General features: G+C 35.7%; 1 protein-coding gene across 5 annotated transcripts in view; it reads right to left on the reverse strand.

The window, feature by feature from the left end:
- LOC108917312 (serine-rich adhesin for platelets) overlaps positions 1-19,492 on the reverse strand; it is a 305,787-nt gene that overhangs the window by 96,269 nt on the left and 190,026 nt on the right. For all 5 annotated transcript variants that reach the window (XM_018723857.1, XM_018723854.1, XM_018723856.1 and 2 more), the window contains one exon: positions 9,921-10,179. In XM_018723857.1, the coding sequence (XP_018579373.1) occupies positions 9,921-10,179 (259 nt within the window). The remainder of the gene's footprint in view (positions 1-9,920; positions 10,180-19,492) is intronic.

The raw sequence follows: 19,492 nt of genomic DNA on the forward strand, positions 1-19,492 counted from the left end.
GAGATCTCAGATATCAATTCTCAGATCTCAGCTTCCAATTTTCAAGTCTCTGATCTGTTCCTCAGGTTTCAGATCTCAATTCTCAGATCACGATTCAGGTCTCAGATTTTAAATTCCAACCCTCAGATCACATATTTCAAGGCACAGGTAGATCTTAGGTTTTAGTTTTCAATTCTGAGATCTCAGATATCAACTCTCAAATTTTAACTTTAGTCTCGTATCTGTATTCTCAGGTCTCAGATTTCAATTGTTAGATCGCAGATCACAACTTTGAGGTCTAGGATCTCAAATTTCAGATCTCAGATCTCAGCTGTCATATCAAATTTTAACTCTCAACTTCCAAATCTCAACTCTTAGATCTTAGATATTAACTTTCAGGTATCAGGTAAAGTCTCAGATGCAGGAAACAACTCAGATTTCATCTTTTAAATCCCAAATTTTTGCGTTAAGTTCAGATTTCTACTCTCAATTCTCAGATCTCAATTTTCAGGCATCATATCTCAACTCTACGATCTCAGCTTTCAACTGAACTCTCAAATATCAGATCTGCAGCTTCCAAGACCAACAAGAATGACGTATAATTTGAAGACAAATTTTTAAAATCAAATAATTTATGTAAGGAGTTATTAGTGAAATAACTTTCATTGTTGAATAGTATTCAGTGACAAAGCAATGTCTTAAATTTGTTATGATTTCTAAGAAATGTCAATCTAATCTAAATAATTGAGATAACTTGCCAAAACTCATGTAGCACGTTCGCACCCCGAATTGTTTATCTGTCTAAGTTTGTAAACATCCTCTATATTCCAGTTTACGTCCTATTTTGTCAAAATTATGCTCGTGTCTTGCACCATGGTCTTCAATGTGTCCCGACATCTTCCATTGTTATCAGGATTTTAACGAAAGCGGGGCAGCGCAGGAACTTCCATTATAACGAGTCAAACTTTTTCCAGCGAACCTTTCAATACCGCTCCCGGTTCTCTCCTTCAAATTGCGCTCTCCGGAAAAAACTCGTCCGCCCAGCCCCGCGTTAAACTCCCGCCTAACGAGATTAGTAAAAAACTTGGATCGTTCGGGGGGGAGGCCCGAAGACAAAGGGATACATACAAAATAATCAAAAACTTTCCACTTCATAAACGCTGATTATCGCTGGGGCCGGCCGATACGCTGCAACTTCGCTAATGAGCCCCCTCCCCAACTCCGGCAACTCCGGCTAACAATATTGCCAAACATTTCATCGAATTACCTAGAGTTAAAACAATTATCCCGGAACGGACGTCAGACGTCATCGTGTACGATGGACCTTTTCGTTCTCGACTAACTAACGACGGCTAATTGTCCGTCCGCGCCTACTATGCAAATCGTCGACCGCATTGTCGGTGGCTAAAGGTGTCAGAGCATGCTTAAAAAGTGGTCATTTTCTAAAAATATACAGGATATAACTTTGAACGGAAATCATATTTATATAAAAGCTACCTTGGACCTTTAGAAGCACGTATCGTAAGTTTGTTTTCTCAAATTCCGTTGTGAAAGCTGACTTCTTGCAACAGCACTGTTTTCTCCTGACAAAAAGTAGGCTCTAACCACATAAACTATTTCTTCAAATGATATTTTGCTGTTCTTTGATGTAGTTTAAATGTAGTTCTATTCATTTTATTGTATTCCATAGCGGATTTTATGCAGGTAAGAATATCTAAAATATGCATTACATTTTCCAACTAAAAGTCAAGTAAAATTATGCATCGTGATGTTAAAGACCTTAACACGCTTAACATTTCTATCCGCCTTCCTATGCACTTTCCTCTAAACACTCGCCTTCCATCCGGGTTATTTACGCCGAAGTTGTGTTCAAAACTCGCCAACTACAACTCCGCTGATATTCTTTGCTAATGCGACAAACAGGCAGAAGCCTGTTCCTGCAGAACCGCGCGACAACAAATAAATGACGAGCACAATTATGAGTTCCTAAAAGCGGCAGCGGCGCAAAATATGAAGTTTATCGCCGGGCGAACTTTAGTTCGAATTAGAAGTTGCACGAATAATTCGCGCAACTTTAAAACGGGTTATTCCGGCAAAATTCCGGCTGTAAATTTTACTGAGTGGCATTACGGTGATGTTACCGAGCGTGATGTGTGTTTTGGAGTTGCATTCAATTTTCTGGGAACAGTGCATTAAGTTGCAAGGGTGGCGGATGTTGCTCACTAGGTCGAGAGTGGCACGGAACTTGCGCCGTTTTTTGCTCGTTTTGGCGATGAAACGTGCATAAAATTTAATCAGTTGTAGTTCAGGTTCAGATTCTGTCTATTGCGAAATTGGAGGTGAATCTCTTTTTTTTATACAGGGTGATTCATTAACAATGGGAAAGTCGAAAGCTAAAAATACTACACGTGAAATGGTGACCATTGGCGCAAACATGCCTTATCCGAAAGTTGATAGTTTCGGAAATACAGGGTGTTGAAAGTTAAAATTTTAAATCGTTTTTTGCGATTATTCTGAAAATATGTAGGTTAGGAACTTGAAAATTTGCTAAACTATAAATATAGTCGCCTAAAAAAATTTTTAGGCGACGAATAAGATGCGTGTTGTAATTTCAGTATTGCTCATAGAGGGCGCCACTTACGACCAATTTTACCGAAAATTTAGTTAATAACTTTTTACCCTGTATATATAACTTGATTCAAAACCTGAAAGAGCTATAATTTCTCCATTAATTATGTACTCTTGTTTCATTTCGGTATCTCGATCCGTTTTCGAGAAAAATCGATTTAACGAACACTATGTTTTGATAATACGAGAAATTAAAAGCGAAACAAACCAAGTGTTTCTTCGTGTTATTACAACAATTAATAATAAAACAAATAAAATACGTAATTATGATTTAAAGTAAGTGTTCGAAGAATCCACTGTTGACACTTATACACTACACGTTTTCTGAGAGATCTTCGAGTTTGAAACAACATATTGGGATTGCGTCTAACTTCGTTGGCAGCGATTTGTATTCTTTGCCACAACTCTTCACACGAGCCAATAGATTCTTTGTAAACTATATCTTTAATTCGAGACCAAATAGAAAAATCAAAAGGATTGAAGTCCGGATTTCTGGATGGACAAGCAAAATTGCTTACATGGCCAATCCAGCGATTTGGAAAAGTTGCATCTAAATATGCACGCACTGGTCAAAAAAATTTCGGTGGAGCTCCGTCGTGCATGAACCACATGTCTCTTCTTAAATAAAGTGGAACTTCCTCAAGCCGTGGAAGCATTTTTACTTGGCCACCCAGAAGTCCGGACTTCAATCCTCTTAATGTTTCTATTTGGAAGAAGCTATTGGTTCGTGTGAAGAGTTGTGGCAAAGAATACAAATCGCTGCCAACGAAGTCAAACGCAATCTCAATATATTGTTTCAAACTCGAAGATCTCTCTGAAAAGGTTGTGTAAAGTGTGTAAATGTAAACGGTGGATTCATCGAACACTGACTTTAAATCATTATTATGAATTTTCATTTGTTTTATTGTTAATTGTTGTAATAACACGAAGAAACACTTGGTTTGTTTCACTTTTAATTTCTCGTATTATCAAAACAAAGTGTTCGTTAAATCGATTTTTCTCGAAAACGGATCGAGATACCGAAATGAAACAAGAATACACAATTAATGGAAAAATGATAGCTCTTTCAGGTTTTGAATCAAGTTATATATACAGGGTAAAAAGTTATTAACTAAATTTTCGGTAAAATTGGTCGTAAGTGGCGTCCTCTATGAGCAACGCTGAAATTACAACGCGCAACTTATTCAACGTCTAAAAAAATATAGTTTCACAAATTTTCAAGTTCCTAACATACGACCTGCATTTCCGAGACTATCAACTTTCGGATAAGGCATGTTTGCGCCAATGGTCACCATTTCACGTGTAGTATCTTCAGCTTTCAATTCTCCCATTGTTAATGAATCACCCTGCACGTTGTGTCAAAAAACTATAACTGTAACTGTAAAAACTAGTAAGGGTAGTTCGTATAATATGAATGCTGTTTCTTCAAAAAGACATTTTACTCTCAATAGCAGTGGTGCCGATGTGGGTAGTTTAAGGGGTATAATTGAAGAAGAAATATATCAGAAAAGTAAAATTGCCAATTAACTGATATTTACATATCATGTATTAACATATAATAACAAGCCCCGCTCGAGGCAAGTACATAGAACGAATAAAATTTCCGTTTAATTCGGGAATACTGCAAATTTTCCTGGAATCGCTTTGCGTGTTATCTGTACCAGTCGAAATATCTTAAAGGTAATAATTCACCGTCAGTTTTCAGCGTCGCCGTTTAGGAAAAATCATTTGTATCCGACAGTGCCGTTTCGCGTTGTCAAAAGTAATCACCTCCGATAAATAATAAATTTATACAGCTATCCGTTATTCAGTTATTCTGTCATTGATTGATTATAATTTTAACCGGCGCGCACCGGGAAACGTCCTTTGTCATTTTTATTGCAAATTTAGTTTCTGGCTACGGCAATCGCCGATCCCATCCAATAACGTCGTTCCATTACGCTCGCGCCCCGCGTCTCCCCATGCATTTTTAATTGTCGGGCGCGATCGAAAATGGAATATTTTGATTCGGTAACTGCCTGTTTCGGCACTGAATCGGTTGTGACTGAATCGACAATGGGGCAATCGAAAATAAATACAGCCTTAAAGTTCCTATATCAATTCAACCTTTAATTAAAATCTGGTTTTAGCCGTAATAATATATCGCTCGGCCTAAATGTGCTGGATTTTATTTGTTGTACAGTGAAAAAAAAAGTTACTATAATGTGTAACGCAATTTTTATTAATTTCGCTTCATTTATTTTATTCACACTGTAAAACGTCACTTTTAATATAACATCTATATTTACTCCACAATTACTCTAAATTATCCCACCCTAACATTGTGAACCACCCATATTATGGAACCCGTCCCACATCTAACGTACCGAACTGTAAAATACGTGACGGCCTTTACCTTCGCTCTCTTCTAAAACTATCGCCCGAACCAAGCAGATCCTACTTCGCGACACCCATCCATTTTTATCGTGGAAGAATTCTGCAAATTTTCAAACTGATATGTAAATGTGGTTTCTTTCCTTTTAATTAACTATTTTGTATTTGGTTTGCTTTCGAATATTTTGCTAATGTTTGTAATTTTGGTTATTTAATTTAGGTCCAACTTTGACCTCCATTTTGGTCAAGGGTACGTGGCGAGTCATATCCACGAGGTGGCTTGGCTCGATTATCTTTTCGTTTAGTAAAGTTTGAGAACCCGTTCTGTTGTTTTTTTTTTTTATATTTTCAGATTATTTGATCGGGACATCGCCTGATTTTGACGATTACACAAAGGGTTATCGAACTTTCCGATTGCTTCGCAGACTGACAAGAGTTTCTCTGGGCCCCTGGCAAATTGCATAGTCTGGATTGGAATATCTGGTCTGGTTGTTTCGAATTATCTTTTGTATAAATTTATTTAGTAAATTATTATTAACTTTTTTTTATTTTAAATAGTTTAAAGATTTTGAATCAATTACTGCACAGATTCTCAAATTCCGTTCATTTTTTCTTATTAGTTTAAATTTAATTAACTCACACCATCCTTAGTTTAGATTTCATCGTACTAGTAGCTTATAATAGTATTAAATTAATTAACTTTAACATTAATTGTAAATATTAAATTTAAGGAATTATATATACCTTACATTTTATTGCATAATCACCGACAACCAGACTGATTATTATCGAACATTCGTTCGTTGTAAATATCCTACTTGCTTATATTTTTTTTTCTCTGATTTCCAAAATTGCAACAAATCAACATACCATGGATCTTCTGACCGAGACAACCTTCGATTGGATCCAGGGTGTCTAACCATCACCATCTTTGGGAGGAAGTTGTCATGAAGTCTGTCAACCGACAACCACCTGGCCATCTACATCTGGCAGATGACCATAGCGTCAACACCCCCTCAGATATCGTACAAACTAACCAGACCCTTCCATATAGTCAAATCTCGTCGGAAGTTACCATCACACCATCAATGTTGCTTTCAAAACCTTATTAGTCAAGTAGAGATATCTAGTCAAAGTTCAATTTGTTATGTCATTTGTTGTCGGAAATTTTAAATTAGACCTGATTGTAATTTGATCAAAATTGATATTTTTTGTAAAATTTAAACTCACTAACCTTACTTTAGTTTACTTGGGTTTTGTAACCAATTATCCCAAGGAGTTATTAGTCCATGTGGACAAATAATAAATAACGTTACAAATGTAACAGCTGCTTTGTAACCGCCACATAGCAGGTACCGCTTTGTAACTACTATTAAGTGCCGGTTATTTTAATGGTTACTTTGTAGTCGTTCCAAGTAACGGTTGTAAAGTAACTGTTACCGTCACCATTACAAAATGAACGTTACTTTACAACTATTACTTAGAACCGCTACTTTTAAATTTTTACTTGGAACTGTTACAAAATAACCGTTACAGATCCGTTCCTTGAAACAGTTACATTAAAACCATTACTTTGAAATCTTTATTTTAAAACTGTTACTTTAGAACCGTTCCTTGGCACCGTTACATTGGAATCATTTCTTTCAAATCTTTATTTTAGAATTTTGATTTTTAAACTGTCACTTTAGAACGATTACATGGCAACCGTTCCGTGGAACAGTTTTTTTTGATTAATTCCTTGGAACAGATACTTTGGAATCGTTTCTTGGCACCGTTACTGTGGACCATTCCTCGGAACTATAACTTTTAGACCTTTATTTTAAAATTGTGATTTTGTAACTGTTACTTTAGAACGGTTATCAGGAACCATTTCTTGGAATTGTTACATTTAGAAAGAATGTTTTGGAACCGTTTCTCTGGCGTTGCTACTTCGACTTTTTATTATTTCTATTACTTCATTCTATTATTAGGGCACGTCCCCTTCAAGGAAACCCTTCTGTAAACACCGAGGTTCCGAGTTCGATCGCCGGCTGCGAGATTCTTTCCGAACGCAGTAAGATTTTTCCCTTAGTTGGGCGAAGTTTATCAGCGGCAGCGGGAGAGAATAATAAACGGGGCAATCGATTAGGGCCCCTAACTGTATCTCCCACGAATAAGAACTTCATTTAACTTTGGCCGGCACGAGGGTCCTCCACAAACTTTTCGGTGGCGACGTGAAAAAAACGGAAATCGGGAAAACCGCTGGGAACAACGTCTACGAGGTGTTGCGCGGGGAAATAATGGCACGAGATTGGAGTGGAGATACACGTGGCCGGAGCCGGTTAGAATCTTGATGTATGAAAAAGGCACAATAGCGGACATGGCAGAAACTAAGACAATGCTTGGAGCAGAGATCGAAAGTTGCGTAAAAATATATTTGGATGCTTTTATCTATAGTAGGATCATATTTGATGCAAAGTAATAAATCATTGCCTGTCAAGGGATCCAGTGCAGTGCGGTTTAAAGGGGTTTAGAAATTGAATAATTTCTTTATGCATTACAAAAAACTATTTATTTTAAATGTAATTTATTATAAGTCCAATTTGTTTTTTAAATTCCACATATGTACTACATTTTACCTCTGTACGCGCCACTGTCGTTTACTTGTTTTTTGGAGGCGGTGTCTGATTTACGTCCAAGCTCGCCAGGTTAGTATTTGACGTATAACCAACCGATCATTCGTACACTCGATGCATCTGGGCGACTATAGCTACTACCAGAACACAATGCGTATGATGCGGTATTTCAGATTTTACATTCAGTCTCATTTTAAATTTGAAATGGTTCATCTTATGCGTGCTAAAAATGATGACACGATTTTCCTTTGATAAAAGACCGACAAATTTTTGCACTACTTTGCATCGAATACGATCCTACTATAAGTATTTGTAACTTATAGTAAGAAATTGGATCTTACAAGTGTTTACGAAGTAAGTAGCATTGTTTTGTTAATGATTAGACAAACTATGTTGAAAGATACTTAATTAGATTAAATTAGTAACAGTTATTAGAAAATAGCATAAATATAGAGTTATTTCTGAGTTGAGCTGCTTTTAACAGCCTGTAGGACTACCACAAATCCAATCCATACTTTTTTCAACGTTTCGTTTTGTTCTTTAATTAAATAAATAAAAAGGACAAACCACTCTTTAGTTTTATGTGCCTGTGCAATGAACTCGTTAATCTACTGCGAATGTCAGCAAAACGTTGCAGAAGCATCGCATTTTATAAATTACAAAAAAAAAAACAAAAATTACCCTGTACAGTTAAGATGACGGCGGAGGGAAACATCGTACAACGCTGCCTATTCCCCCCGCATCACCCTCCGTCGATCGGAATTCCGAAAATATCGCAACGTTCCGCTCGCCACGCGGCGCCCCAACACCATCGGAATGTCACGCTTGATGAAGTCCAGCTATCGCGATTCCCGATTCGGTTCACGCATCAGGCGGCACGCAGCGGCGTAATCGATTAACGAACGGGGACCCGAAAGAAGACAATCCTCCTCCGCCGCCGCCGCAGCAGCAGCCGGGGACGGCGATGGATATTCCGCGCGGCCGAGCGCGAACTCAAATGGCCGACGTAGAGGCCGTGAGTTGTGTTAAAACGTTAGTTTATAAGCGACCAGTACGTGCTGCGTGCCTTTAGGGAATTCCGGGCGTAAAGCTCACTCGATTTTCGTTTATTTTGACTGTACCATCCAACCTTCATTTAAGTATGATTCGCGGTTATCGAGCGGAAAGGATATTAAGCTGAAGGTTGTACAGAACCCACTCTTACATAGAGCGCTATAATAGCTATATTCGCTATGTAGATTGAAAATAGCCACCACTGTTTTATGTTAGAAACACAGCGAGAACTATATTTGCTTTTGAAAATAGCTACCATAGTTTTATATTAAGATCGTACAGACTTTATGCTAACTTTGTTCGCTATGTATATTGCAACAACTGTTTTATGTTAGAATCGCACAAAGCTGTATTCCTTATGTAAGTATATTAAAAATGACTGATGCAAAGACTACCCGAAGCGCTATGTTAGCTATGTTCGCTATAACTATCAATGTTTCATTCTAGGATCTCACAGAGTGTATGCTAACTATGTTCGTTAACTAGATTGCAGTCAGCTATAAGCTATAACAGTTTTATGCTAGGATCATACAATCTTATGCTTTGTTAAGTATATTCTCTATTGAAAATAGCTACAACAGTTTTATGTTAAGATCGCACAGAACGTTTGCTACGTTTATTGAAATAACTACCCACTGTTTTATGTTAGGATCGCATAGAGTTGTATCCCCTATGTATATTGAAAATGACTGACGCTAATTGTAAGACTACACGGAGCGCTACGTTAGCTATGTTCGCTATTGAAAATATACTGTATTGTGCTAGAATCGCACAGAACATACGCTGATTGTGTTCACTGTGTATGTTAACGGTAGTTACAATAATTGTTTAAGGCTATTTTCACAGAAGTGTTATAATAGCTACGTTCGCAATTGTTTTAAATGGGTGTGACCACACGGAACGTATGATATGATCGCTAAGTTCGCAAACAAATTTGTTTGTACGTATCTACCACCACGAGAGTTATACGCATAACAAACAGCGTAACACTAGGTGTGGGCGTAATATTAACTGTTTTTAAAGTAGCTAGCATAGCAATATGTGTGGTCGTAGTACTGGTTATTTGTACAGCGAACATAGCTATCGGTTGTTTTTAACGAGTACAACGAACATAGCTAATATAGCGCTCGGTATCGCCTTGTATTAAAGAAGGCGGCATTCTGACTAACTGAGACGTTTTAATCGTGGAAATAGTGGATACCTTCAAAATTATAATGAACAGGCTGGAGCGTGACTCGATCAAATCTAAAGAGCGTCAAATCGTGCACTCACCTGAATTTGCCGTGCCCGTACCGAGCAGCACGTCGATGCTGCCGTCGGAGAGGATGTCCGTGTCCTGGTAGGAGATGGAGAAGGTGGCGTCGTCCTGCAGCCTGGCCAGCATGGCGGCTAGGCTGTTCCTGTCCAGGTCATCGGGTTCCTTGAGCTGGAGTGTGACGTTACCGTCGGAGGCCGTGCTGTACATGAAGACGGCATGGCCTCCGGGGTACGGCTGCAGGGGAAGGCGCACTCCGGTTAGCTCATGGACACCCTGAAACAAATTGGTAACCATCAGCTGGCGTCGGATGATATCCTTATAAAAATCGTATCAATCCATCAAAAAACAAGAGTTGACCTTCGAATAACTTTCAACATGAGCTAATTTCGCACAACGGACATTGTATTCGGAATCAGCCACTCCAAAAATGTATAGGTATGGTGGTCTAGTTTATCATCACACATTGATTTTTTGCCATGGGGCTGTTATCAGAAAAAATATGTCTTAAATTGAAAAACGCCCTGAAAATCTTAAAGAAACTAAAATATCACGCGTAAGTGCACTTTTTAAACATTTTGCCATTGGCCCCTCGACCATTCCCTAGAATAACCAAATAGGTGCAACATCGACATAAACAAAATTACTTTTATACAGGTTCCCATCCGACGTTATATCCTTTATACATTTCCGATTATACTCCGCCGTAAGTTCATTTTCGTTCCATTCCTGGCTACGTAAGCCGCTCTGATCAACCATCTTTCGCTTTTATGATGGATTGAACGTGATCCAATTTCATTTATGTAGCGATATAGTGTTGCAGCGATCGCCTCCCTCCCCCTCCCATAATTTGTAACAGTTTGTAACGCGGAGTCAGGGAGGTATTATTAACCTTTGTGCAGATGCAATTTTAATTTCCTTTTCTAAATTGGATCGCAGCGTATTTGCCTTTGTCGACAAGTGCCCCCGATTGCTTAATCCAGCGGAGAAATCGGAAATTGTATATTGTAATAAAATATGGAAATACGGCAAATATATTAGCGGGGACTGAACTAAACAATATCCTGTCGAGACGAGGCAGCGAAACGTAAAAGGGAATCTGACTTATGAAATACATTTGGAATTAAATAGGAAAAAAACCGTTTTCAAACGTACGAAAGTTACTTTATAAATTAGAAGTAATTATAATACAGAGCGTTCATAAATAATTGCAAGCCATGCGACTGTCGAGCTTAGGCACCCATCATTGCACGGTTGGTACTGTCAACTAAAAATCCTAAATCTCTTTGGAGTGGCTGAAGGAGTTTTTGGAATTGATTAACGGGAACTGTTGATATTAAACTGAATACATACGATTTATGTATTACTATATTTGTGAAAAATACTTGTTTTTTCTTTCGATGAAATGCTTTTAACCTTATTAAAAGGAGAAATATATCAAACTTCCTTGTTAATGAACAAAGTGCAATATTTTACAATGAAAACTATTAACTTGTTTTATTTTTTGAACACTCTCGTTATTTTCCCTATACTTTTCTTGACCAAAGGCCTTACGATATTCACCGGATATCACAGAATATCTATTATAAATGGGCAACAAAGGAATTTTAAGTATACCTCCTAACTCCCCAAAGGCATTATACTGCTGGTAGACGTTTTGAGAATGGTGGACCTTTTGGATAAATGTGCAGCAGGGTCATAAAGGGAAAACGTACATTTGATATTTTGTACTTTGGTAATTTATCAACATCACTTCTCCACACTGCCCACTTTACGGAAACTTTCTCGTTTTCTATGGTGTATAGAATAATTTTGGCAATAAATAGCAACTTAAAACCTTCTTTGGCACTACATAGTTGTAAATATAAGATTCAAGATTAAGAAATTTACAGGTGCTCCGATATTCTACGGGCAGAATTTTGTCGGTAGAATATCTCGGTACCCTTCAGGGTGTTAGAAGTTTAACCTGCCTTAATTTAACAGATGACAGAATACATTAAAATAACCAAAAAAATTTTTTTGAACTTCGTTATGTTTAATTCTGAAAAATAATAATTAGCTTTGAAATAAGTTTAAAATTAAATAAAATTCATATCGAGCAATGTGACAACGGCGTGGCGGTTTATTAACACGAGGTACTAAGCTGTTCAGCAAACACCAATACGCAATTCAGTTGGTATCTGGATTCGACCGTGTCGGAGTGTTTTTTGCGTACCACTATCTCCTTTTCTTGAGGTGTTTTCCAGCGAGTGCGCGAAAATTGGATTCGAAGGTGTCGTGTGTGCATCGAAAATGGTGGTGGACATTTTGAACACATGTTGTAGTTTGTTTTGTACTTGTGCGTTTAAAAATTACTAAATTTTGCTTTTTGGTAAGTATCTAAATTATTTTTAATACGTATGATTATTTGGACGACGTGAATCATTGGGTACTTTAATTATATATTTTTCAAATACATAATTTGATTAAAAGTTAAGTTCCTGTTTTAGGAGATTCATAATTACTAACATTCGAGCTAAAATTTAAGCACAAGAGTATATTCGTACTACAAAATCGTTACATTTTATTTTATTTATTTAAAAACTGGAAATGAAATTTACTAAATATTTCACAATAGTAGTTGTTTACATTTTTTCCGTAGGACAAGTCGGCCGTGTACACACCTGGCAGGTTAAGCGCTGTTGTCATATTGTGATGAAATTCCCGAATGTTAATACTCGCTGTATTTTGAAAACTATTAATCTTACGTCCTTGTAATATACAACTTTTTTGTTCATTTATGATTACTTACTTTATTTCATGCTGAAGTAATGGCAGTCAAACTTCTTATACCCTGTATATATTTTAAAGAGACATTTTGATGAATGCACAATAAATATCTGAATTACTAGGCAATATCGGGAAATTCATTATGATTTCTTTTCAACAAAAATGTGCCCCACGACTATGTTAAAACGGAAAAAACTTTTTATTTGTAAATCATGAGAAAAAGTCATTAGTTTAAAAAAATCCTACTTGTCTTCAAACCCTTAAAATTGTTATTATTTTCTTGATTTTCTATGCACTAAACTTTATGATCCTCCAAAAGTCCCGATCTGAATTCAATGGATTTTAATTAGCTGCGCGTGCAAGAATGATTTCAGTAGCAATTTTTTTTGTTACGAATTTGATGGACTTCATTATTAGGTGGAGCTTTCACGTGTTTGTCTGTAAAACAGAGAAAAATCGAGAACTTCTATGAAAAAATTACAGAAACTGAGGTTTGTTAGAAACTGAAACTCCATTTATTGTCTAAGTACTACCCCTTCCTTATTCGTACAAATATCGCCACAGAAGACACTTTTAAAATGTTGCACTTCTAATGAATTACATAACTTAGATACATTAGGGTGGCCCAAGAATACGAATATTTTTTTTTCGTGTCTCTTGTGAAAATATGTTAGTTTATCATGTTTTAAGAATCCCCTCAAAAAATCAGCTCTAAGAAAAATTTTTAGAGGTCAGTCAAGATTTTTAAAAATTTCCATAATCGTCAAAAATTTATTTTTTTTTATTTTTTCTCTCATTATTTTATCATTTTCTATGTTGAAAAAAATCTCGATTCTGAAAATTTAAAATCGATATTTTAATTTCTAAAGGTCACTCATAATTATTTTAACTTTCAAAGTAGTGTACCTAAAATTTTTTCGAGCGACCTCTAAAAATAAATATCAACGAACTAATATTTTTTTATTGATTCTGATGAACAAAAGAATAGAAATAAATCACGAGACACTTAAAAAATTTCTCGAGGCAAAATTTACTATCGCACTGAGTTTCAGATAATATTTATAATTTTTTAATTTTTTAAAATTTAAGTGTCTCGTGATTTATTTCTATTCTTTTGTTCATCAAATTCAATAAAAAAAATTATTAATTCGTTGATATTTATTTTTTAGAGGTCGCTCGAAAACATAGGTGTACACTACTTTGAAAGTTATAATAATTATGAGTGACCTTTAGAAATTAAAATATCGATTTTAAATTTCAGAATCGATATTTTTTTCAACCTAGAAAATAATAAAATAATGGGAAAAAAAATAAAATTTTTGACGATTTTGGAAATTTTTAAATATCTTGACCGACCTCTAAAAAATTTTTTGAGCTGATTTTTCGGCTCTTAAAACTTGATAAACTAACATATTATCACAAAAGACGCGAAAAAAAATATTCATTTTTTTTTGGGTCACCTTAAGGTACATATTTATAAATTAAGTACTCGAATTTTACTTGTGAAATTAATTATCAAATAATTAACTCAAAGTATGTTGTTTGTAAGAACAAGCTTTATTCACTTTGTGATAATATTACAATTAAATGTTAAGAAACAAGTTTAGTTGGTCCAGATTTTAATAGATAAACTTCGGGAAAGTTTTAAATAACAAAAATTTCACTTTGCTCTATGAACATAGACGCAGAAAGCTACCGTTTATGAGAAACAGGGCGTTGAAATTAACAAAAATAAAATAAGTTTTTTAAATATCTGGAAAATCACAATATGTCTCATAACTCGTAAACCATTCGATTCACTTTTCGACAAAAATAAAAGGGTGTTTTTCATCCGAAATGTTTCAGACCGTTGTAAAATGTATTCATATTATCAATTAATTCAGTGGCATAAAAGTTTTACTTTAAATAAGGAAACGATATCATTGTTTCTCCGCCACTGGTTTTTGAATTTGGACTGTGTGCATACAGAACTAGGAGAAATATTTGAAAAAAAGTTTATACCAAATTTGGATAAATTTGATGAAGCGATTTTCCAGATATTTAGAAAATTTTTTTTACTTTTGTTAATTTCAACGCCCTGTATCTCACAAATGGTGGCTTTCTGCGCCTATGTTCATAGAGTAAAGTGATGTTAATTTTTGTTGTTTAGTACTTTCTCGAAGTTTGTCTATTAAAAATCTGGACCATCCAAATTCGTTTTATTTTTCCCTATTTCAACGCTTTATTTACTTGGATAATATGTCTCATAACTCGTAAACCATTCACTTTTCGACAAAAATAAAAGAATGTTTTTTCATCCGGAATATTTCAGACCATTATAAAATGTATTCATATTACCAATTAATTCAGTAGCGTAGAAATTTTACTCTAAATAAGGATACAACTTCATTGTTTCTCCGCCACTGGTTTTTGAATTTGGACTGTGTGTATACAGAACTAGGAGAAATATTCGAAAAAAAGTGTGTATCAAATTTGGATAAATTTGATAAAGCCGTTTTCCAGATATTCAAAAAAATTGTTTTATTTTTGTTAATTTCAACGCCCTGTATGTCATAAACGGTGGCTTTCTGCGCCTATGTTCATAGAACAAAGTGATGTTAATTTTTGTTGTTTAGTACTTTCCCGAAGTTTGTCTATTAAAATCTGGATCACCCTGTATATTCATTTAAAAAGCTGACTTTAGTATTATTTTTATCTCTATGCGATACGGAAGCTTTATAACATTTATTATTATGATCTTAAGCATTACATTATCATCAAAAAATATATTATACGGGGTACATCACTCTCGTTAAGGATTTAGGTACTACATTTTATTTTTACTTTGTTACCTTTGTCTATCTTTTGCTCATTGTAGTAATACCTTTTTTTCACTGTTTTAAAAAGATATATTGGAATAAAAAAGGTTACGTTTTTTATTGTCCTGGGCAGGAGATAGGCAACCACGTATGCAGGTCGATTTGCACCCTTAAGCAGTGGGAAAGCTTTAGAGCTGCATTTACTCCGTAGGATGGTTCTTCTCGTTATTCAAGTGTAGGTCAAATTCAGGCGATATCCTAGTCCGTGTTGTGTGCCAAAACTGTGTACGCGGCAGCTACACGGCCCGAACACAAAGGCCCATCAAAATCCGCAACGTTATAATTGGTCGTGCGTTATCTCCGCTGGGCCGGCAATATAGATCTCCGATAAAGCGGGTTTCGGGCATATCCACGTCCAATTAGAGCCGGCGCTGCCCGCCGTGGGGGTATTAATCTCAATTTATGTCTTCATGGTCCGGCGCCCCGACCGAAGCGACCACTTGATCACCGGCCTTTTAGAAATCCCCATATTGTCGTTACGTTATTGAAATCTGCGAAAATTTATGTCTGGACGTTTTTTTAAGTAATGCGAGACGTAAACGTCGAAGACTACCTGTAATTCCCTCTGGTAGGTATTTCCAAGGAAAAAAAGATGTCCATTTTATTCGAAAGGCGAAGCATTTGCGCTGCCGATTCCTCAATTTTATTGTGTTTCTCGTTTTATTCGCCATATCCAGCGACGTATCCAGTCCGTCTTTGGCATACCCCCTAGCTACAAAATGCCGGAGACACGACTTTGTTGCCGCAACTGCTGCAGGTGAAACGCGGAGCTCGGCAGTTTTATTTGCGGGAGCCCCACACTCCTGCCGTTCCCTTTTTACGGTCGCCGTTCGCGAGATTCCACGCGTATTAAAAATGAAGTGAACGTTCCTCCCAAGAATTTTCATTTAAAATGCACAGCCATGTGGATCGCTAATTTAACCGAACATGCACTGCAACTAAAAATTGCTAGAAGTTATTCACGTTCCACCTTACGGAGAATCGTATACAGAGTGATTCAGTCATAATGTCATTAATTTTAACCAAGTATTCGGAAGGCTTAATAAAGACAGAAAATCGGAAAAAAATTTTTTACTTGACTTCTAAAAATGAAGGAAATCAACCCATAACTCCCGCTAAGAGGGCGGCCCTGCCAGATCCCCGGATGCTTGGAAAATTTTGTAACGTAATGTCACGAACAAATCGTCAGCTGAAGCGAACAGCGTTGCCAAGTTCACATCATAATCTGTGGTTCACATTTAATTAATCCGCTTTAGTATACGGATACATATGTACGAAACCAATAAAATGCAAGTAAATAAAGGATCATGCTGCATTTTATTATAACGAATTTTAATAATTGTATTAACTTAGTGCAAAATGTTTTAACAAGCCAGACTTCTCGAAGTCAACTTTCGTTAAAAGAAAATAAATAAAGCAGAGGTTTGTAGGCACACTGTATTTTATCAAATAAAAAAAGTCGGCACACTAAATACCCGAATATACAGAATACACTACACACGGTTACAAAACGTATTCGTTTATTCAAATCTACCACCCTCCATATCTCCCGTATTTTTCCCGCAAAGGAGTTAACATCACACATTTTCAAAAAGTTCAAACTTTAGAAGCAGCTGATTTCCCCAATCGTCTTGAATTTTGCAATTGGTTCCTAAATCGAAGTAAAGCAGAACTTTATTAACAAAGTGCTCTGGACGTATGAATGATGTTTTACTCGTGCTGGCATTTTGAACAGGTAAAAAACATATTACTTTCTCAAAAACAATAAGTTTACATTGTAAACTTTGGTTATACGCAACTGCATATTGAATAATAAATTGAAATACTAATACTGTGTATTATTTAACAAAATAAATTATAAAACGTGAAAACGTTAATAATATTAAGAATGATAAATTGTAATAACCGTACATTCGAAAACAATCATCCCTATTCATTACATTCAATTTGATGACACGATTTTCCTTTGATAAAAGACCGACAACTTTTTGCTCTACTTTGCATGGAATACGATCCTACTACAGTTCGTATTAGTCTAGGAGCCAGATCAGGTTCCGTGTACTAGCTATAAAAATAAACTTTTTACAGCCATTTAAACATTTAATTTGTTGATAACAATTAAACTGACCACTTTCAGGCTTTGCCACCAAGTTTTTTGGATTCAGGAGGTCAAAATACTTTAGAATAAGTAGTTTGCAGCCGTGGCACTCTGGTTGGCAACGGAACCCTGTCTGGCTCCTAGACTAAAGTGCACGTGCAAATTAGAAGGTTAGTGACCTCGACACAGGTTAGCCTCGGTCAGAAACACGTACCGAGTTGTTTATTTGTCTCCGTCCGATTGTTTTTTTATCTTCTATTACTTACAGTCAATATTTAAATACTACATACATTTCACCCTCCCTTTATAATTTATCTAGTGAGTGTTGGTTTTTTATGTCATTATTTCTGTAATGAAATTGAAATGGTTATGAAATGAAATTTAAATTATTTGAACCCTTGGAGTTTTGTAACTTCAATATTAAATTTTATTTAAAGCGAAACAGAGCTAATTTCTTTGCAGCCATAATAGTCACATTTGGTCAGATGAAAACCTACACACTACTCGTCGGTTTAGCTTTCAGAGGAGATTCGGTGTCAATGTATGGGCAGGAGTATAAGGCGATCGTTTAATTGGGCCGCATTTTCTACCTGAACATCTTAATGGGCCGCGTTACTTTCAATTTTTAGTCGAAGGCTTACAGCAAATTAAAAAATTATCACTATGATGTTAATAAAAAATTATTTTTGGCAAGTCATGCTTAGGCCTCCTCGAGGTTCTTGCTGGGCAACAATAACAATTTAATATGTTGACTGCATAATTATAAAAAATAATTTATAGCATTTTAAATTATTATTGGCTGACGTGAGCAAACCGTTTATTTATTGTCTTTATATGAGCGGAAGCTGACGTCAGCCGATTAGTAACAGGCGGAAAATGGAGTTAAATAATGATTTGAACATATTTTTTTTCAGCTTAAATATGTATTTAATTTTTTTTAATCATGCCATCGTATTATACTCATTTTTCTCTATCTGCTCTTAAAATTAGTGACATTACGGCTGTATCACCCTGTATACATTTATGCATCTATGTACAAATTTATTTCAAGAAACAACTACTCTGCGTACTAAAGCTCCGACCATCATAAATTACATTTGAAGACTACAAAGAAAAAAATTAAATTTATCACGAAAAGTTAGTTTCGCGAATTAATTTAAAAATTTTGAACACTCATAATTGATTCATAAGTTAGTCATAAATTTTTAGGAAAACCTCCTAGTTTTATTTATGGAAGTACAGTAAATCATCTTTAACATCATTAATTTAAATTTAACAAATGTACAAAGAACAATTTTGATTTTCCTGTAACGAACGTAAATAATATTTTGGACAAATTAGGACGAGGTCAATGTTTTGAAACATCTGATTTAGTCAGTAGATAGCATTAAGCATTAAATAGGTACTGGAATTTGCGAGTTTTTTAGAATACCTTTTGGATTAAAAAACGTTCTCTCGACATTCCAAAGAACCATGAATCTTGTTCTATCAAGTTTACCCTCACTCAAAATCCCTTATAGTTATAAAATGATATAAATGTGTACTATAACAATTCGGGAAATAGATAAATTATTGGCCGTTGTTGGTCCTGCCAACTTCGCATAATAATTAGGCACGACAGAAACTCGAAAAACAATAATTATACTACTTAGTGACTTTATTTTATAAATATTTTATGTTTGCATAGTTAGATGGTGTTAGATGGTAAAGGCAGGTATTTACTATCCCTTTTTGTGCCGAAAGAGTGATTTCTCCCCTTAACATATTAATAATAAAACTGGGTAAACTGGCCGGTTATTTACGGAGAGGGAAGGAAACGTGCGTTTTTAAAAATGGATGGCGGCGGTCGTATAATTCACACAAA

Source organism: Anoplophora glabripennis, unplaced genomic scaffold (genome assembly GCF_000390285.2).
Source record: "Anoplophora glabripennis isolate ALB-LARVAE unplaced genomic scaffold, Agla_2.0 scaffold22, whole genome shotgun sequence".
In the NCBI taxonomy this organism is placed as follows: Eukaryota; Metazoa; Arthropoda; class Insecta; order Coleoptera; family Cerambycidae; genus Anoplophora; species Anoplophora glabripennis.